The sequence below is a fragment of the Anopheles nili genome, chromosome 3 (genome assembly GCF_943737925.1).
Source record: "Anopheles nili chromosome 3, idAnoNiliSN_F5_01, whole genome shotgun sequence".
In the NCBI taxonomy this organism is placed as follows: Eukaryota; Metazoa; Arthropoda; class Insecta; order Diptera; family Culicidae; genus Anopheles; species Anopheles nili.
The window spans coordinates 1,274,569-1,293,921 of record NC_071292.1 but is presented as its reverse complement, the minus strand read 5'-3'; the positions used below and the strand labels follow the sequence as shown (position 1 = coordinate 1,293,921).

At 45.2% G+C, this 19,353-nt stretch overlaps 1 protein-coding gene across 1 annotated transcript in view; it reads right to left on the bottom strand.

The window, feature by feature from the left end:
* LOC128723329 (fibronectin type-III domain-containing protein 3a) overlaps positions 1-12,408 on the bottom strand; it is a 32,074-nt gene extending 19,666 nt beyond the window's left edge. Inside the window, exon 1 of the mRNA XM_053817056.1 lies at positions 11,457-12,408. Coding sequence (XP_053673031.1) covers positions 11,457-12,408 — 952 coding nt within the window. The remainder of the gene's footprint in view (positions 1-11,456) is intronic.
* Positions 12,409-19,353: the final 6,945 nt, after the last annotated feature.

Below are 19,353 nucleotides of genomic sequence, written 5' to 3'. Positions count from 1 at the left end.
CATTGCTGCTTTTTATTGCCGTACACTACTTTTCAGAGTTTTCCTTCAAAAGCTTCCAATGACATTGGGCAAGCAAGCCCAATCAGATTGAGATTAGAGCGACACAACACGGCTTACAGACGGATTCGAGATCTTCGGTCGCATTAAATTGAAGTGACTGCGTCAATTTCCTTCCTTGAAAAGTTCCGCAATCAAACGCCCTTCACCCTTGCAACTCAACATTCCACGCAGGAGCTGTCCTGCGTCCTGTTGACAGCAATACGGAAAACACGGACCAACACCAAACAAACTCCTTGCTTTTTCAAAAGCAAATGCAACGCTATACAAAAGGTAATTACAGATAACAGATGGTTTTACTGTGAGTACTTAAGATGAAAGGAAGTAAGCGAACTTTTCTTAGTTTTTCCCAACGTAAATAGGCCAACATCTGACATCGTGAACCGCTGGTGTAACATGCAGATTTTATAGAAAAAAAATTGGTACAAAAACTACAAAAATCCATATGCCAACTTCTGGGGACAGTATTTGCTGACCACTCCTGACCAAATTTCCCTCGCCGCTGCGTATTGTCGTCGTGTAATCTACGATCATTTGCATGAATGACTTCGATTTAATAGGAAAATTGGTGAAGAAAAGATCACAACAATGAGGCTTGCTATGAATCTATTCCCTGCTTATATACGTCTTCTCCGACACGGCACAATGATGTTGAAGCTACGCCGATCTTTAAATGCCACTCACCGCACTACTACTGGTGCAAAGTGAGCATAAATTGGCCACCCAACACAGCAATATCGTATCGCTCAGCATGGCATTCCGTACGACAATGGTAGAAGTCATCATTTCACAACTGCCACACCGAGCAACGCAAACGAAAAAAGGGTAAGCACTCTGCTCTCACCAGACAACATGTTTCTAGCTTCTTCTGCACGGAACAAGTCCACTGACGAAGATTGGATGGATAGTTTCACATGCCGCACGAAATAGCACAATTGCCACCATCATCACCCAACCCAACGTGACGTAGACGATCGCCCTTATACCACATTCAAAATACATTCCTCAAGGATGATGCCCTGCAATATTTGAAACTGGACAGGAATTCGAGCCCCAGCTGTGCGAGCGTGGCACGGAAATCGCGTCAGACCGACACACTACATGAACTGATACACTTTTGACACCAAGGCGGAACTTACTCGGCCGCTTATCACTCGTATGCCCTCCTTTACGGGTGATGCAGACGACCCCAGATGGAAAAACCGAAATTTTAAACCACGCCAACCAAATCTTTCCATTTGAACTGGCTACCAAAACGCAACAGAACGACTGGCGAGGCGCGATCGCGAGATGAATGCCACGAATACGAAATCCATGCGCCGCTCTCATGATTTTGACTTCAGTACGGACAACTGCGACGAGACGCTTCGTCAATGTATACTCTCTCTCTCTCTCTCTTTCTCTCACTTCTCTCATAAAATTTAGAGAGTTACTTATTTTATCGTTCTCCCTCACCCAGATAATACTGTTTTTTGATCTATCTCGCGATCATCTCATTCGAGTGTTGTTGTCGATCACGAGAAGTTAGCTTTGTGAGCTCAGATTTTGGATCGAACTCCCCGCAATTGAACATCTTGAGATTCCTAAGCCACCCTTCCAGATATGACGTCTGAAAATTGGTGCATGGAAAATCCCGAACGCCGGTCGTATCAACTCATCATCATTCGTGTTAATGTAAACATTTAGCAACTGATCGGCACGTTCGAAAAACAGAAAACGGATTGGGGGTTTGGTCTACGTACTCGATGGAAGTTTCATCAACATAACTGGATAAACATTCTGGTCTCTTTTATGAACTATCGGAATACAATAACCTTGTATATACCCAAACAAATCCTTTCAATGAGCGATCATAAGAAAATGATGTCACAGATGTAGGAGTGCTTTTTTGATTCCCAAACATTTAACTTTTATCCTTGACTCTTACCTTTGTGCCACATAAATGCAAAAACAACCAACGGCAAACGCAAAAGGTGCAATTGTATAATTTTTTTTATGTTTTCTATGTATCTCCCTCTTTCTGTTTCGTATTTTCTCACAGTATTCTCCCCTTCCTCTTTCGTTTTGATCTTAATTATATGGTTCGTTCTTTCTGTGCCTCTTCCGCGTATGACTTTTTCTTGCGGGAATGGGCAATTCAACGCCATTTTCAACTTTCAACCATTGCATGGATTTTCTAGCTTTTCCGACTTGTCAATGTTTCATCTTTTGCCTGCTCTAGCGCATCGATACGTGCGTTTTCTTCATGAAAAACGCATGGGCGACTGCTATTTCCGTTTTCCGGCTACCATAAACGCAGCGGGGATGCGAGCCAGAAAATGGATCTGCTTTTACATCCCGCCGAGTAGCTGTGTACCAGGCGGTGCACTTACACATACAAGCATTCAGCGTGAGGACTCCTTGTCACATCTTTTTGCAGGCACTGTTTGGTCTCAGAGTCCGCGGAAGAAAATTTCATTTTCCACCGTTCATCATCATATTTAAGAGTTAAAAGGCAATCGAAGAAAAGACCAACGCCGCCCATTCCACCTCATCTTTTGCCACTCGAAAAACGGAGAAGAGGTCAATTTCCTCCCAAGAGTGAATTGCATGAGGAAAGCGTAACGACAAAAAAACAATTTCACACACACCCCAGGATGTACGCAAGCGAATGGCCGTCCACTGCAGCTTTTCCACTTTTTGCCTTTTGTTTCGCAAGTAGAGCTCTTCCTCCTTTGGGTGTGTAGGTATTTTTTCACAGGGGAATGCACTCGCCCGGGTCAGGGAATGTACACGGGAAAGCAGCATTGTACAGCGAAAACGAAAGTTCGACGCTGCCGATCGATCGCGTTCGTGGACGATACCCAGTGGTCTACATTCCAATAGGCAGAAAATCTCCCCTCCAAGCGCAACTCCTTACACTTCCCCATTTCCCAATCTGCTTGCACACATTTTGACGGAGCTAAATCCAAAGCACAATAATTGTTGCAATTATCTATCGGCCTCTTTGGCCCCCTGTTCTCGCATACTATTGCAGCGTCCAGCGTGGACCCACCTTCCATTCGCAACCCTTGTACCTCTCGCTCTTCCACCTCTGTGGCTTTCAACTTCTAGGATCGCTTTCCCAAGTAAACCCCACACAGCGGAAAAATCAATGGGCCTAAGAGTGCACAGGGTAATTCATGAAACAACGGAATCACTATTTACACCATTTCGGTGTCGTTTTAGAGATCTACCAACCATCGCCAATGCTTGGTATAACTAATGCTAAAACCGTGTAGGATTATCGTCGCAACATTGAGCCTAACGCGAACAGTCACGACAACGACGCCATTCCTAGCGCAGGTCTTGTATTGTACGCATTTTCCACTACCGCTCACTAACGAATGTTTACGATACACCTCCTCTTCGTGATCTTATAGCACTTCTGGCACACGGTTTTTATGAACACTCAACGCTACAGTACAGACAGTGTAACTGCTTCGAACTGCTACTTTTCACGATCATTGCCGTGAACTCACGCGCGATCACTAACCAGAGATTTCCTTCGCTCACGCTTCGGATGGGCAGAAAAATGAACCAATTGTTTTTTCGATGTTTTCCCCCGCGCAGGAAATTTCCCAACCGTTGGGGTGTTTCTGGGGGAAAAAAAAAAACTACACAAGCTTCAACTCTGCCTCTTGTGCCACGACGCTATAGCACCACGTCGGGGAACCGCAGCACTGCACACGGCGGAAGCTAATTTCTCTCTTCTCTCTACGAGACGGCTGCCAACTCGACTCGGGCGATCGAAGCGGTTTGTCACGACCCACTCGCCTGCTGTGATCGCGCATTCGAAGGGAACATTCACGCATACTAAACCAACCCCCAAGGGGGAGGAGATGTCTGCCTTGTACCACGGCGCTCGTGGCGGCAGTTAGTGCTATCCCCCTCGTCAGTGTGGTAGTAACAGAGCATCACCCGGCGCAGAAAAGCGGCTACGCGGCGCGACACCATCATCATCGACCAACGATTCTGATGACGATGATCTTGCGCCGTGGAGGTGGAAAAAAGGGGATGTACTACTGCCACTTCCATCGTCACTAAACCACCACTACTACTGACACTACACACAGCTACAGCACGTTTGCTTCCTTTCGATTGATCGCAGCATGAAACACGCAGGGACGTTAGTGCACCACATAAGCAGGCGAAGAAATTGCCCATGCCCATGCTCCAAGGCCGTACAACACAAACTTCACCGGGACTCGCTGCTAGAGCAGCGATCGCTCCATTTTCCTACGCTCCGTACGAACTGTTTATTTTACCAATTTCGAGCAGCAACCTGGCGCATCTAGCGGACGCAACGCAGGAAAATTCGACGACGCGCTCTGCGGCTTTCGACTTGCAACTGCGTGAGCGGATCCGACTCAGCGCAGCGCACAGAGAGGTGGCCACACTTTCCGATCGAGCTTCTTCTTCCCGTTCCTGCCAACGCATAAACAAACGCAAGCCAAAGAAAAAACACCGGTTGCCGGAAAAGGACAGCGAGTGCAGAAGAAAAAGGAGACTTTTGTGAGAGAAATGCACCCATGGATAAGAAGGCATCAGCAATGATGCTGATGGGGATGAGAACGTTGATGTTGATGATGATGATGATGACGATGATGATGATTATGCCGCTCACCCTCACGTACGATTTCAACAACGGCGCGGGATTCGTCACGGACACGAATATGCGAAGAGTGTTGAAGACGCGGCACGTAACAGGGCAGAGGCAAACGGAAAAACCAGACGAGCGATGCCACGGCGGCGTAGCATAAAAATACCGCTGCTACGTTGGCGAGAGCGAGTGCGCGCAACCATGCATACCATGCGGGTGAGAGCATACATGAGAGTAGCATTATTGTTGCCGTCCTGCATGCAAAGAGAAAGCGAGAAAAAAGCCAACCCGTCGATGTATCGACGGCCTGAAAGTGAGGTCCCTTGGCGATTCTCTTTCTCGCTCTCGCACATGGGTTTTTCCGCGATGGGCGCGCGCAAGGGCACGAAAAACGCACACAGTCGACTCGCGCAGCGCAACATAGCCAGCACGCAGCGTAAAAATTGAGCGATGAAAGTAGCCAAGAGCGAGTCAAACGAGAGAAGGGTGGATTTCTCCCGCGATCACCCTCCTATGTGTGGTGGTGATCCTGAGCCCTTGATCATCTAGGTATGCGCGAGCCGCATTCTCCAGCGATATAGTCACTTCCTCTACACTGGGGTTGTGCGAGCTCTTTCCCGCTCTGGCCCGTTTCTCTTTATCACTCTCGTCGTTTCACCTCATGCAGGCTTTCATCATCAACATCATAGCCTGCAGAAGTGTGTTAGATGATTAGAAAAAACGTGCCTCTGTGGTTGACAACGCCGATGGTTGTTGGGGAAAATTTAAAACCTTGCTACAGCAATTAGGATTTGTTCTATGTATGCCATTGCATAATTCGAAAAGAAGTAGTTACCGAAACATAAAGCAAACACTGTTTTTTTACAAAACTGCGACTAATCCGGTTCGGCTCCTTCTCCAACAACAGGCTAGCGGACTTGATCACAATTAGACAAAAAAGAAAGCCGCACTTTTCTAGGCCTAAACTTGGCGCATTCCTACAGCCGTTTGTGTGTATGCATCCATGTTGCAACAGCGGCGTGATGTCAGCCAACGTCTCGACTGTGCTCTGCATTCCAGCGCAGTGAATCAACCGATCGGTACCGGATAGCTGACTTCCTGTGTAGAGTGCAAGGGAGGATAACTGTGCCACTCACAGTCTCTTGCGATTCGAGCGATCAGAAGCTGACCCCCGAGGGTTCGGAGTATAACACTGCCTTTCTTTAAACTACTCATTTCAAACTCCGACATGTTTCTCGAGGGAGAGCCACAAATTGAAGAGGGAATCGTCATTAAAGAGCTTCAGCCAAGACGAAAACGCGGGCTGCATGTGCAACCACTTGTGCAATCGAACCGCAAACACCGCGAACAACAAACCAGATTCCTCCCGCCAAGCTCTTTTTCCACCTTACATCTCTCTTTCTCGCCTATGCTCGTTCTCGCTGTCTGTTTCTCTGACTTTATAGCTCTACCTTTAACACGTACCCACCAGTGAGGCCCTTCTGCTTTCATTGAGACCGTAACAAAGACCAATTGACCAGCGCCAGAACCGAACGGATCCAGAGCGCTGGCATACACGTTGGCTACACTGCGCTAAATCAAGCAAGAAGCCGCCACTTGCTGGCATACCACTATCTCGCTTCAGCCTCCCATATCTTCCAACTAGCTCCAACCCATCCACCACCAGCGCCTCCTCCTTCTCGTGGCAACGCCTGTTCTCCTGAACAAACATTTGAAATACACTGTTGTATCGTTAACTGCATTTAATGTTCCCTTTGGCTGGGCTAACATTTTCTGCCCAAGAAGATGACCAGTTGCAGACTGGACACAGGCAACGCGACACAGGCAATTGCTCTCAATACGCTTTCCGCCTCTTTGCGGTAGAATGAAAAGGGAAACAGTGTCAGAAGGAGAAAAAATATACAGTAGATGCAACAGCAGTGCACATCTTGAATTCGAGAGGAATGCTACCGAACGAACTTGTCGCAAAGGCAAAGATCCACCTCGACACTTCCAGAAGGCGTTGAACGGTAGGGTCAAGCCTTTTAGCTCCGGTACGGGGAGTGGTTCCGGATTGGTTACCGAGAGTTTTCAAATGTTCACGAATGGAAACTTTTAGCATCGCCAACTGGCAGTAATAGAAGCGTCATTACTGGCACCATCACGAAACAAATGAAATGTGGAGGAAATAACGAAAACCACAAGGGAAGAAAAAGTGAGCGTTTTTCCTACAACATGCGCAACTCCTTACAATGGTGGCTGTTCCAGCGGCGGTAAGTGAGGAAATCCGCCATTTTCCGGTACCCAGCCACTCATCTCATCTCATAAGCTCATCTCGGGTGTTTATGGCATGGCCATAAAAAAGGATACCGATGAGCCAGGAGTGCAGTGGACACTTGCACTTGCTCCCTTCCTTGAGCTTCGCTTAGCGCATCATACCGACAGCCCCGCAGGAGATGGGGAAAAAGAAAATGCATCATTTCCCAAGTGCGCAACAACCGTACAGACATTGTTCGTTGTCCTTGAAGCGCGGAAACAATGTTGTTTGTGCAAAGAATATTCTGCTACGGGCAAGCAGAACGGGTGCAGAATATCATTACCTTCCAACGTCGTTCCTCTATGGAGGCGCCACAGATGCTTTATGCAAAACAGAAAACACACATAGCGAAACAGAGAATGAGGTTAAGAAGGACTAATAACTTCTGCCATTGCAAGCTTACACCGAATTGTATTCTCTTCACGTTTGCCACGTTTGGTACAAGCCTTTGTAACAGTATTTTGACGGATAGTAAAACAGTTATAACTTCAACAGTTTCTAAACTTTTGCATACGTTACATAGGCTCCATGACCATGTTGTCTACCAATTTTCATACGGACCGTGCTACTTGAGAAAGATGTGCTAAGCAATGCATTAAAGAAGGGTAACTGCAGGACAAAAATTAGTGTAAAGCGAAAGAAAGAAGCTGTTAGGCATTTTTACATGATTTTACCTTAACTATATATGGCTTCGTCATGAAATTAGAAAGTATAGCGACAAAATATTTCGCGGTTCAACCAAAAAATGCCGTTGATTATCGGCAGTAAACGAACGAGTTGTTCATCATATGTACAAAATTTGTATACCCTACACAAAAAACACGAACACGTGCAATAATGGCGAACCACATGTCATGAAAAGTTGGTGACATTTTCCACGCCTGGATAATAGTTGGAAAATGAACCATGCGACGTCCACATTTTCTCATACACTCGATGCTTTACTATGTAGAACGCACATACTCCTTCCCATCTCTCGCTGCATACAATCTTCGGACAAAAGATTTTCCTTATCGAGCTCAAACGAGAGTAGTCGAAAGGAGCTGAAGAATAAAAAAAGAATACATTAAAGAATCGCTAACGAAAGCCCATCTAAGCACGTCGTACGGGTGGATACCCACTGTTGTAAAACCTTAAGCCGCGAAAGAGACCTCTTTTCAGCTCCAATCTTCTGCGGATGAGATATCTTACATAGCATATGTTCTTTGTACATGTGTTCTGCTAAACGACAAGCATAAAAGTTCGACAAACTTCATGTCAAACTCTTTATCGCGACAGCATTCACTTTTCGCGTACTCATGACATTTGAAAGAATTTTTTTAGGTTCAACGTGATATGCACCTACTTTTCTGTATTGTACATGTTTCGAAGCATAAAGGTTAGCATATTTACATTCCTGATTTACATCACATAAAACAAGAACGGTCCATTACTTTCATCGATACGAAAAATTTGCTATGATTTAAGCCGATTGCCAATGCGATGGCAAACAAAATAACGATGATAATGTTAAAACAGCCAAGGAGAGATCTTCTTGACAAAATTACTGCTGAAAGTTCGTGTCTAGCAAACTTAACATTGTCACAGACGATGGGTTCATCTCCGTGCCGCTGCTTATGTTAACGAAAGGATTCTCTTTGTCTCTTTTCCGCAGCACCGCCATATTGTGCAACAAACTTAGATGAACTTTATCCACTTTATTAAGGTGAAAATTGATCCCATAAAAGCTCACCACTCTGCACCATTAACATTTCTAAGAAACACCGTATAACTTTCGTCTTGTTTGTCAGGCTTTTTTTATCATTTTCGTGTATATAATCTCTCTCCGGTTTATATATTCGTGCTGGCAAAAACAAGAACACTCTTCCTCAAAGTCCAAAATAACATACGTACAAATAAACAACCGAATACAACCTGTTAAAGAATCGCTGTTTCGTCCTCGTTGGCCCGAACAGACAAGGATCATTGCTCTGTTCACATCATGCATCAAATAAGCAACTCTTTTGCATTCAAGAGCGACGTTGATGACGTCCAACAAGGCATAAAGCCATCGTCTCACAGTACAACTGTAACTTACGATTTATGATCCATAAAATACTTGGCCGGACACATTACACCAGTCAAGGAAAATACCCTCATATTGTCGTGGGCCAGATTACCGTCATTGTTTAGGCAGTGTATTATTCATTCGGTGAATTGATACCCAGTAAACGGTTTCCTGCAACATGTTGCTCTGGAATACCTTAGCAATTGATGCTACTTGTACGGTTTATTGCAATAAAATCGGAATTCCAATTCTTTATATTTCAATATATTTCACCGTTTTCGAAATAGTACTTTACAACGGAACCTTAATCCTTTTCACTTATGTCTTTATAAGATATTCTTAACTTCTCTATGAACTAAACATAAAATAAACAGACGAATGCATTACGTGCAATTCTTTTTTCATCCCAGGCGCTGCATTTTAGTCAAGGCGATTCGGTTGCTCGACGTTTTAAACAATTTGAATAGAAACCGAAGGTCAAATTCATTATTGTTTTGGTTCAACAAATTTAGATTCGCCTTGCTTCCAGCCGACATTGTCCTGCTGCTATGCGATGTCTCTTTACTCATCGATATGCAGCCATCGCTCGCCAACACCAGCAATAAGTCTTCTTCCTTCAACCACTACGATAACCGCTTGCCTCTGCTGACGCGCATTGCCCATTCGCCTGTATCCATTTACCATTTTTCAGTTCCGTTGCTGGTTTCGATAACCGCGTCCTAAGAGCGAGACATGTTCACAATTCCACTGTGTCCCTCGCATCCAAAGAGCCAATTTATCAGCTCATCGAATTACACGCCTAACGATAAAGCCACCATTAGACGATATACTATCCGTCATCGGATCATTGGAAGGAGACCAGTCCCCGGCAAAGGCGGATCCGTTGCAGCGAATGGACACCCGGCTCCGGGAATGGTGACGTGTACGTTACCAATTGATTTTCAACTGGCTTCCACGCCAGTAAAAAAAACATGTATTGCGTGTCGCAAGAGCGGCTTATCAGGCTGAAGCGTAAGCTAACATATTGCACCTATGTTACGTCCGAAACAAGCAGCGTGTATTCAGGGTCATTCGAGCCTGATCTTGGATCCAGGTACATACCAAATCCACTGTTTGGATGTATGTTAAACCACGCGACCGCACCAGAAACTCGGCACCTGGCTTGGGCACTGCGAATTATAAAAAAAACTTGGAAACTGTCGCTAGAAGGGAACGATCCAGAATCAAACGTAAATGATATTAATGTTATTCCTTTGCTGAAGCAGCACGATTTGATCCACATCTCGTAGGGGTTTAGGGGTCCTACTTTTGAGCGTATGTACCTACAACAAACCCATTGTAAATAGCTAAGGAATCGCTAAAAAAACACGAGGACGATCCGAGGGCATACGAATACGTTTGCAATGCAATGGTTTTGTTGTATGAGAACAGAATCTACCTTCAAGGTTTTTGGCTGTGAAGCTCGGGGCGGAAATGTTGGATTAAATGTTTTGCCAACCTCTACTATAAACACCGGAATTAAAATGCACTACTAGAGACGATGTGCAGCCAACCACGACGAATCAACATTCTTCTGCACCGGGTAGTATAGAGATCATAGCAGAAAGACTCTTGGATTTTTATGCGTAGCAGATTCCATGCGATTCTGGCTGGAGAAGGTCATCCTTACAGACATTTGGCTCAGCAGTGCCACGACAAGTTATGCCGTGGGTGTAGAAGGCTGACGACAGCAAACCCAGCGAAATCTGGATGGCGGCTACCGTCGACACGAAAAATATGTCCATTTAAAAATCAAATTTATCACCTTCTGCCGCTCCCTCGCCAGTTAGCCTGCTACAAACAAAATTGGAGCCTGTCCTACTGGGGGACGGAGTTTGCCCCCAAGACCTGTGTTTTATATACTTCGCATAATTTCTTTATGCATCCTTCGTCACCCCAGCCAGTCATACACCAGTGAGAACAATTTTTGATTTTGTCCATTATTCTCCCAGCATCAAGTCGGCGGTGCAAACAAAAAGGTTAACCTTCCTGCGAACAGGTGCTGCTGTTTGAGAAAGTGTGAATGCTCGAGAACGCAAGTGCCCAGGATCCCTCGCATTGGAAATAAGCACCGTTCCTTGACCATTCCATTAACATTCACAACTTTAACAATAACGAACGTTTGATCCTTTCGGATTAAGCCGTGACCATTAATAACCGCGATCAACAAAAGAGGACAAATATTAATTCCCATTAACGCAAATTGTCGCCACATTTTCTCCCAAAAACACGACCCAAAATTCGACTTAACAATTATCCACCGCCATTGCGGGTGGGCGTTTGGCCGCACCTGCGGCAGCTAAATCTTAAACATGACCGATGATTGATTATCACCCGTGAGTTATTAGATCCTGCTGTTGGGAGTGCTAAATATGCTCGAACGCCCCCTCACTTACCTCGAATGGTCTCTCGGTTGCCGGCGATTTGGAACGTGACAGCCACGCCAGGACGAACGTGAAACAGGACGACATGCTCCGACGGATGCGTATGCGTGGGACAGAATGGGCGAGTTTCCAGCTCGAACCCGGGCCCGAAATGAAACACCGGTTCAACCATCGGCCAACCGGCGGTAGTGGCAGCAGTGTGGGTTGCAGCCGCTGCAGCAGCAGCCGCCGCGGCCGCTGCATTGGCCGGCATACGTTGGCCCGTCGTGGCCGGTATACTATTGATCAGCTGATGGTGATGATGGTGATGGATGTGGTGCAACGATTGGATCCGTTGATGTTGTAGCGTCGGTTGATTCATCTTCATCCCCGTTGGGGCTGCTGTGCTGGGTGTCAGCGTAAGGATCGGTTGCTGTGCTTGGCTCGTGGCAACAATTCCCACGGCGGCATTGGCTCCGCTACAGACTGCCGTTGGGGCAGCTCCTGTCGTGACACAGTTGCTCATCGTTCCGGTGGCCATGGCTACAACGTTGCGTGCCGTTGGGGCAACCACTGCGATGGCGGCTGTTGTGGCCGTTTTTGTTACCACGATGCCACCCGCCGTACCGACACCGACGCCACCCGGTGGTTCCGTGGCCATCTGGATCTGGACCCGCCTGTGCTTTTTCACCGTGCCAAGCGGATAGTACGCCGTGTGGGATGGTGTCGTGCCAGCTGCGGCCAGTGGCGGAGGATAACTGAAGAGCGGCTGCTGGGGTGCTGGCTGCTGCGGAAGCGGAACAGGATGCACGTGATGGGGATGATGGCGATGCTGTTGCTGGGGCTGGATCAACACCTGAGCGGAGGAGCACGGTGTGGCCGCGGAAAGCACGATCGAGGACGGCTGGTGGATGATCTCCTTTGGGCACTGCGGCTTCTGCTGCTGCTGCTGGGAAGCGGTTGATAATAAGGGTGCCTTTACCATCGAAAATCTGGTTTTGCGGATGGCACCTGCTCTACCGTCGCTCTCCGTGGTTTGATTCGTTCTTTGACACGCGGGCAAATGGAAAATGCGGCACTTCTGACAAGGGGAACAAGGCTCGGCCCGGATTGCCCGGCGTGCCGAGCACGAAATGTTTTCTCTTCCGGGAAATCCACGCCCGTGCACACACACACCTCACTCGACGAACACACACATACACACGCACACACCTCCTCTATTCGGTCAACATAAAACGCGCACAACAGTTTCTCTAAAACGTACTCCACAATCTGACACGTAGCAACGATAACTATGCAAGAACACTGTCTTTCAATGCGACACTCACTCCTCCAACGGCACTAAGCAGACAGTGATTGCGACGCGAGCGTGGCACACAGCTACTTGCCCTTTTCTTTAATTTCACCACAATGCGTCCAACTACGACCGGACCCTACCGAAGACGAGACTGGAACGCAAAAGCGCACCAGATAAATTCGTCAATCGGCCAACTGCGCCACGAACACTTACACACCAAATCGAACACACAACACTCACTGCCCAGATACGATCAGGTGGCGCCAACAGCTGGTGGCAAACAGTCGGGAAGGATATGCCACGTTGTGGCCCTAGATGATGCTGCCACGCGTTTTCAAGCAGCAGCTGGGACACTAGCGAGTCAGGTTACACGGCAGGACGATGAAGGAGTGTGCGCGGGTATCTTGTCGTCACATTCTTCACACCGACAGCTTGGGCTGTGTTTTGTGACGTGCTTCTTCCAACAACCCTCCGGTCCACTGACCGATGGGGGACTTTTCCGTAAGCTCACTAGACTCGCGATGTCGTTAGGGTCGATGATATTCGTGCTTCAAAGTGATGGCAAACGTTTGTCTTGGGGGGTTTGTTCCTGTAGGGTGCATTAAAGAGAAAACAAAACTGCAATTAGTAACAAGCAGCGTGATGACGGATGGACTGTAGCACAGCTTAGGAAAATTGTACTGCATTCGGAAGCCTCGATGCCATCGGAGGCTCCCAAATGAGTTGGTGCCGGACACGTCTGCTTCTTTCGCGCAGAGCCCTTATCGCAATTCAGACCGCGCCCGACCCTTTCTTTGACTAGTTACATTGTTGAAGCCCGTCTGTAAATTACGAGGCAACTTTTTCACTTGAACCCGACTGCTTGCCCGTCCGCTCTCAGAAACACAGGAAGTGACGTCGTTGGTCTATTTTTATCGGACACGGGCGAGACATTTCACCAAACAACTCTGAGTATTCGGATAATCAAAAGTTACAACACCCATATGGTAGGTTAACTTTTCTTTTTACTTTGTTGCGGAGTACCGAAATTTTCGCGATCTATGACGTGCTTCTTGGGCAAAGCCTGTGAATTCATCAATGAATAGCGCACACATCGTTACTCTTCGTGCGTCACTGGATTCACCTTGTATTTTTTTCGTTTCTTCTATTTCAATTTCCTAACTATGACGTCCTATCCCGGTGTCACCGTATGTTCGCACCTCCGATATCGAACCAGCAACGGAAACATGCTGTAGCGTTTGCCACGTATGCTGCCAGCATTTGGGCCACGTTTGATAGCGATTGTTTACTTTTCAACGACGATTCCCGGCAGCCAAACAGCTGTGGCTGCCCTTTTCGCGGGTTAACACAACAAAGAGTAAATGACCCAACGGAGATAGCCTTTTAAAGGGGGTTTAATTCCAGAAACTATTACACAAAAGCTTAATCAATTAGTGTGTGTTTTCATGCCTTTTTCAGTCCGAAACCTATTTAATGGTCACACTTCTTATCTAATCATGCTAGAAACGAAAACAAGTGATCCACCATACGGGATCGGGAGTGGAGCGTTACATTATCAGTACATCCTACTGTAAAGAATTACTAGATTGTCACGTTGGTCATATTTCACAATATTCACCGGAAATCCTAAGAATTTCTCAAACAGTTAGCAGTGTATTCTAAGAAATGGTAAAATATTCCACTATTTTCGTATACGCTATTCTACTGGTGTGATAACAGCGCATGCCATGGAGAACAGTGGAGATCATTAATATACCTTGATATTTAACAGACAATTCTCATATGATTCAACGAACTTCTGGAACATTATCAAGGACATATTATCGTTTGGGAACACAACAGTTTTCGTGCGCATATGGTGAGAACAAAACTTCCTTATAACGTTTGGTACCACCCTTCGGCGACAGAGCGAGAATCGATCTCTCGATTTCTGTCCTCTCATTACGAACACACGCGCTCCCTACACACAAGGTTCTAAGAAACAGCGCCGCTACGCGCAACACTACGGAGCGAAGTGAGGATTTAGGGCGCTATAGCTGCAACATATTGCACGCGGAAAACGGTTTTCGATATGTGCGTTCTGCTGGCTAATTTGGCATTAAAGCATTATTAAGCAATACTCAATAACGACCCGTCTGGCAAACTTCGGGCTTAAGAGAATCGAAATGACCACCAAACGCTTCACTATTACATGTGGTTTCCATCTACAATGAGAGCGCAACCGGCATGCTAAATATCATCATTTATGTATCCGAATCATGCCCTCGTGGGGTGTTGTTGCTTCCTATTGGCGCCTATACAACCCCACGCACGTCGGCTATGATCTGACGCGATTTTCTGCGACGCTATTCGAGGTAATGGCGATAGCATATGGTAACGACACTGATTAATAATCCACACTTGGCTAATGCATTAGCAAGGCGGCAGCATCGAGAGGTGGCACAAAAAGCGATGTCGGCATAAGCGCACTCAATCACGTTCTCCCCAAGAGTCTCCCCGCCAACCCATCGAACTAGCGAGCCTTTTCCACCAACAACCGCAGTATATTACCGGCAAAGCAGTATCGCAAGTGGTGTTACTGTATGATTGATTGGTTCGAGCTTCTGATATCGCCTTCCGGATGATTTTAACAGCTCGTAATCTACTGTGAATATCGTTGGAGTGCATGAAAAACTTGCGATATTCAACCACCATGCAATATGGAGACATGAGCATTCTCCACCTCGATGCCAGCTGTAAACGAGAATTGCTCAACCAGATGTGACATTGGAAGGCTACTTGTGGGAAGTGCATCTTGCATTTTGGAAACCCCGTTGCACAGCATCATTTGCTCGATTTTGCTCTTCCTTTAGAGAGCTTCTTGGCTCTGTGCCTATGCGTGTTCATGCACCCTATGCAATTTTTATGTAACGCTCAAGGATACGTTGCAGCGTCTCAAGTCGTGGAAATATCCAAACCAGGTGCGCAAGGAAAGAAGTGCCGTTTCAAATGATGCAGATGGTATACAACAAAACTGCACAGTAGCAATCTGTAATGGAGACTTCGTGCCATATGTCAAGCTGTCCGTAGCTCGCATATGGCCCGGGAAATACACCGGTGCGTTGTACTAGCACATCTGCACAGGCACTAACCCGGTAAACTGTACCGGGTGAAACGATTCACCAGCTAAGGTTGAAAAACAAAACACTCAAACGCACAATTACGCATACCAACACACGCAAGGACATCTGGATAACCATTATGGCAGCTGAGTAGTTACTCTACTTAGACCAAATATGCCACCTCAAGTCAAGCAACGCAGTTTTCCTGGATTTGTTTGGATGACTCACGCTCGAATGCGATGGTGTGGCCATAGCCAGTCCATATTTCTTAGATTGAAAATCTGCTCGCCCTTTTGCCACGCCAATATTGTCACCGCACAGCCGCATAAACACAGTGAAATACATGCGCAACCTAGCAATCTCTGTCTCAGGGCTCGCTCTGGCACAGCCTCCTGTGATAGATTTTTATATCGCCATTCTCTTTGCATCTTGCTGGCCAGATCTCTCGCTGACACATACTTTTATTGGAAGAAATGAGAGGTAACAATGCAAATAATTCCGGGAATGCCGCTGCATTTGACAGATGCTTTTGTTATTATTACTTTTGCAAACGAAGCAAGCGACCTTATGCGTTCGCAACGCATTCTTATCTCCACAGGAAGTGATCGACTAAATTGGATATTAATTATCCATTAAGTGCACATCCTTCTTCTTGCGTAGTACATCCTTCACAATTATCCTTCTTGCGTAGTACATCCTTTGACTTCCATTGGAATGGTTTAGTTGTTGAGGGTATCCTTGCGTTTTGCAAGAAAAAAAATGAGTTGTGTTTGAAAGAATGATATTCGTGATGATTAGGAACACACAATTACACAATCATCGACTGATTTTCATTGTCCTTGATCATAGTCCTTAGGAATTCGCAACTGTTTGCCAATGTCCGCAAAACTCAAAGGAAAACGCCCTCGCCCACACGCACGCACACATCGAAATAGCAGCTAGTTTTAATGCACAATTTTCACCAGCTCAATATGTGGCGTGGTCCTATTTAGATAAGGTCCTGATGGATTGCCGTCAAAACAAGGACATATGCTCAATCCCTGACTGGGTTGTTGGTTCCATAGGGAAACATACGGCAACCCGGTACCCGCATTCTGCTCCTGTTATCTCTTACCCCGCCACTATGCACGATGTGCATCACTTTGGCGTCGTAGCATATTTTCAGCTTATACTTACATTAACTCATTTCAACGACACCAGTCCTCTGCGCCATACATTATGACCCGACATTTCTGCCGGTTTAATTGGATGAAACACTATTGTAACACTGAAAACTTCACTAATTTTCAAGCCGAGTAACATAAGGGCGACATTTGTTTGCTTGGAGTATATCATTTGAAACCGAAACGTCAACGAGTTTGATGTCGCCAGAAGGAGCGTTGAAAGGCGTTTTGTTTAGACTATGACTTTGCTGTCCTATCCGTTTGACACCATGCAACATTCTATTACATCTTTTAGTTTCTATTGCTAGGGAATAGCACTTTAGCGCACGTACGGAGTTTCCGAGAAACAGGGCGAAAAAGAACTTTTATCCACACGTAGCCGTTTCTCGCGAAATCGAACTCGCAAACGCACCACTCCTCATGCACGATTTGAGCAGCTTACACGCACACAGTCATCCTCTGTTGCTCTCAGCAGCAACGCATTCCATATAGCTGTCAAGTCCCGGCGCCGCACATCGGCAAAATGTCAAAATAAGCCTTTTAAAAGCCGTTTTTCACGCAATTTTTAAATGGGAAAAGTCTCTAAACATTAAATTTAAAGCATTGAGAGTTATGAAGGCATTTACAAACCGCCTATTATATTTTATAACAAATAGTGAAATTAGGTATTTGTTTTTATTTTCAATCTACTATCAGTAGTTGGTATCGCCCACTCGTACCATTTTACCTGACTCAAAAATCAATCAAATAATCTACAGTAAAATATTACTAAACTTAACAGTATTGTTTTTGAATATATATTAATAATTTGAACTTTATATGCTCAAATTTTTAACAGGATAAAGAACACTATAACTCAGCCTTCTTTGCTTTACAACAATGACTCATCGAACGATCTTAATTGTATAGTATGATCGATCATACGTGTTACAACTCATTCTTTTATTTCTTTTAAACTGAACAAATGAGTAATTCTTCAGTTCAAAGCGAATTTGAGTGAAGAAGATAATTTATTTCAATTGTTTTAACGAAACGAAAACAGATTGTAACGTCGCCATTTTGGATTTAAAATAATGATCTAGAGCAAATTTCAAATTGATCGTTTCTGGAATCGTTCATTTTCGAGTTCGTTAAAACATTGAATTAAATTAACCTGATAGTTTTAAAATCACCAGTAATCATACGTATTTTCAACATATGACGAAAATTACAATTAAAAATAAATAGCTGCAGCCAAATAGCCTTCATACAAAAATACGATCTTTAAACAAATGTACCTCATTTTGCATGATCAAGTAGCGATCACAATTGAGAAAATATTCGAATCCGTAAATAAATAACGTTAGTAAAGGTGGGGAAATGTGGCACTCAACGTTCAACTGTACAAGTAACCCACCAAAGGCGTCAGCCGTTTTTCTTGACTTTACGGATCTTGATCCATTCATGCCGGTTCCGTCAAGGTAAACTTGATCCTGTTGTTCATCATTCTAACTATAGACAAAGTTTATTCTAAACCCCGTTTTGGCATACATTCTACTTTATGAATTATTATCGTATTTCTCTAAAAGATAAACAATACCTAGACAAAAAAATAAAATCTTCTATGAACGGTAATGATATCAAAATGCACATTTTCAACCTCAAAGTACAAAGCGGATGTATTAATTTTATCAAGGTAAATCTTCGTCCATAACCTGACCTACAGGATATGTATTGTCAAGGTAAGCAGAATTATTGTTTTAATAAATTGATAATAACCCATGACTACCTTAAAGGACATTCATAAAAGTTCGTTATCGGTGAAGACTAATGATAAGAGATGGCTAATGTACTTTTGCGATACGAACATTTCGATTTCTAGACACGCGCGTAATAAAGCGTCAATGTAACGTCTCCCGTTCTTCACAGGGATCCACACACATCGGTAAACAGTGAGCGATAACGGATGCATTTGCAATAACGGTCTAATATAAAGCCAGTCTAGTCGAGTGTATAGTATTCAGTATTCAAACAATTATCAACGAATAACGACATTTGAAAGAGTAATACGGTATTGGAGGCTAGACTTCATTCCAAACACAAGTAGAAAAAACATCATGCGTTCATTGTGTATAGTTGTACTGTTGGTGGTTTTAGCCACGCTATTGGTTCCTAGTGAAGCATTTGTGAGAAGCCACAATGGTCAGTGCGCTTGTCCGAAGATATATATGCCCGTTTGCGGATCCGATTTGAAGACGTACAGCAACCGCTGTCTGCTGAGATGCAGTGCTGAAAGTGACCGCGGCCGATCATTGAAGCTGCGCATACTGCGAGAAGGATCCTGTGAGGAAAACGATCCATTTCATATACAGGAAGAGATCTTAGATGAA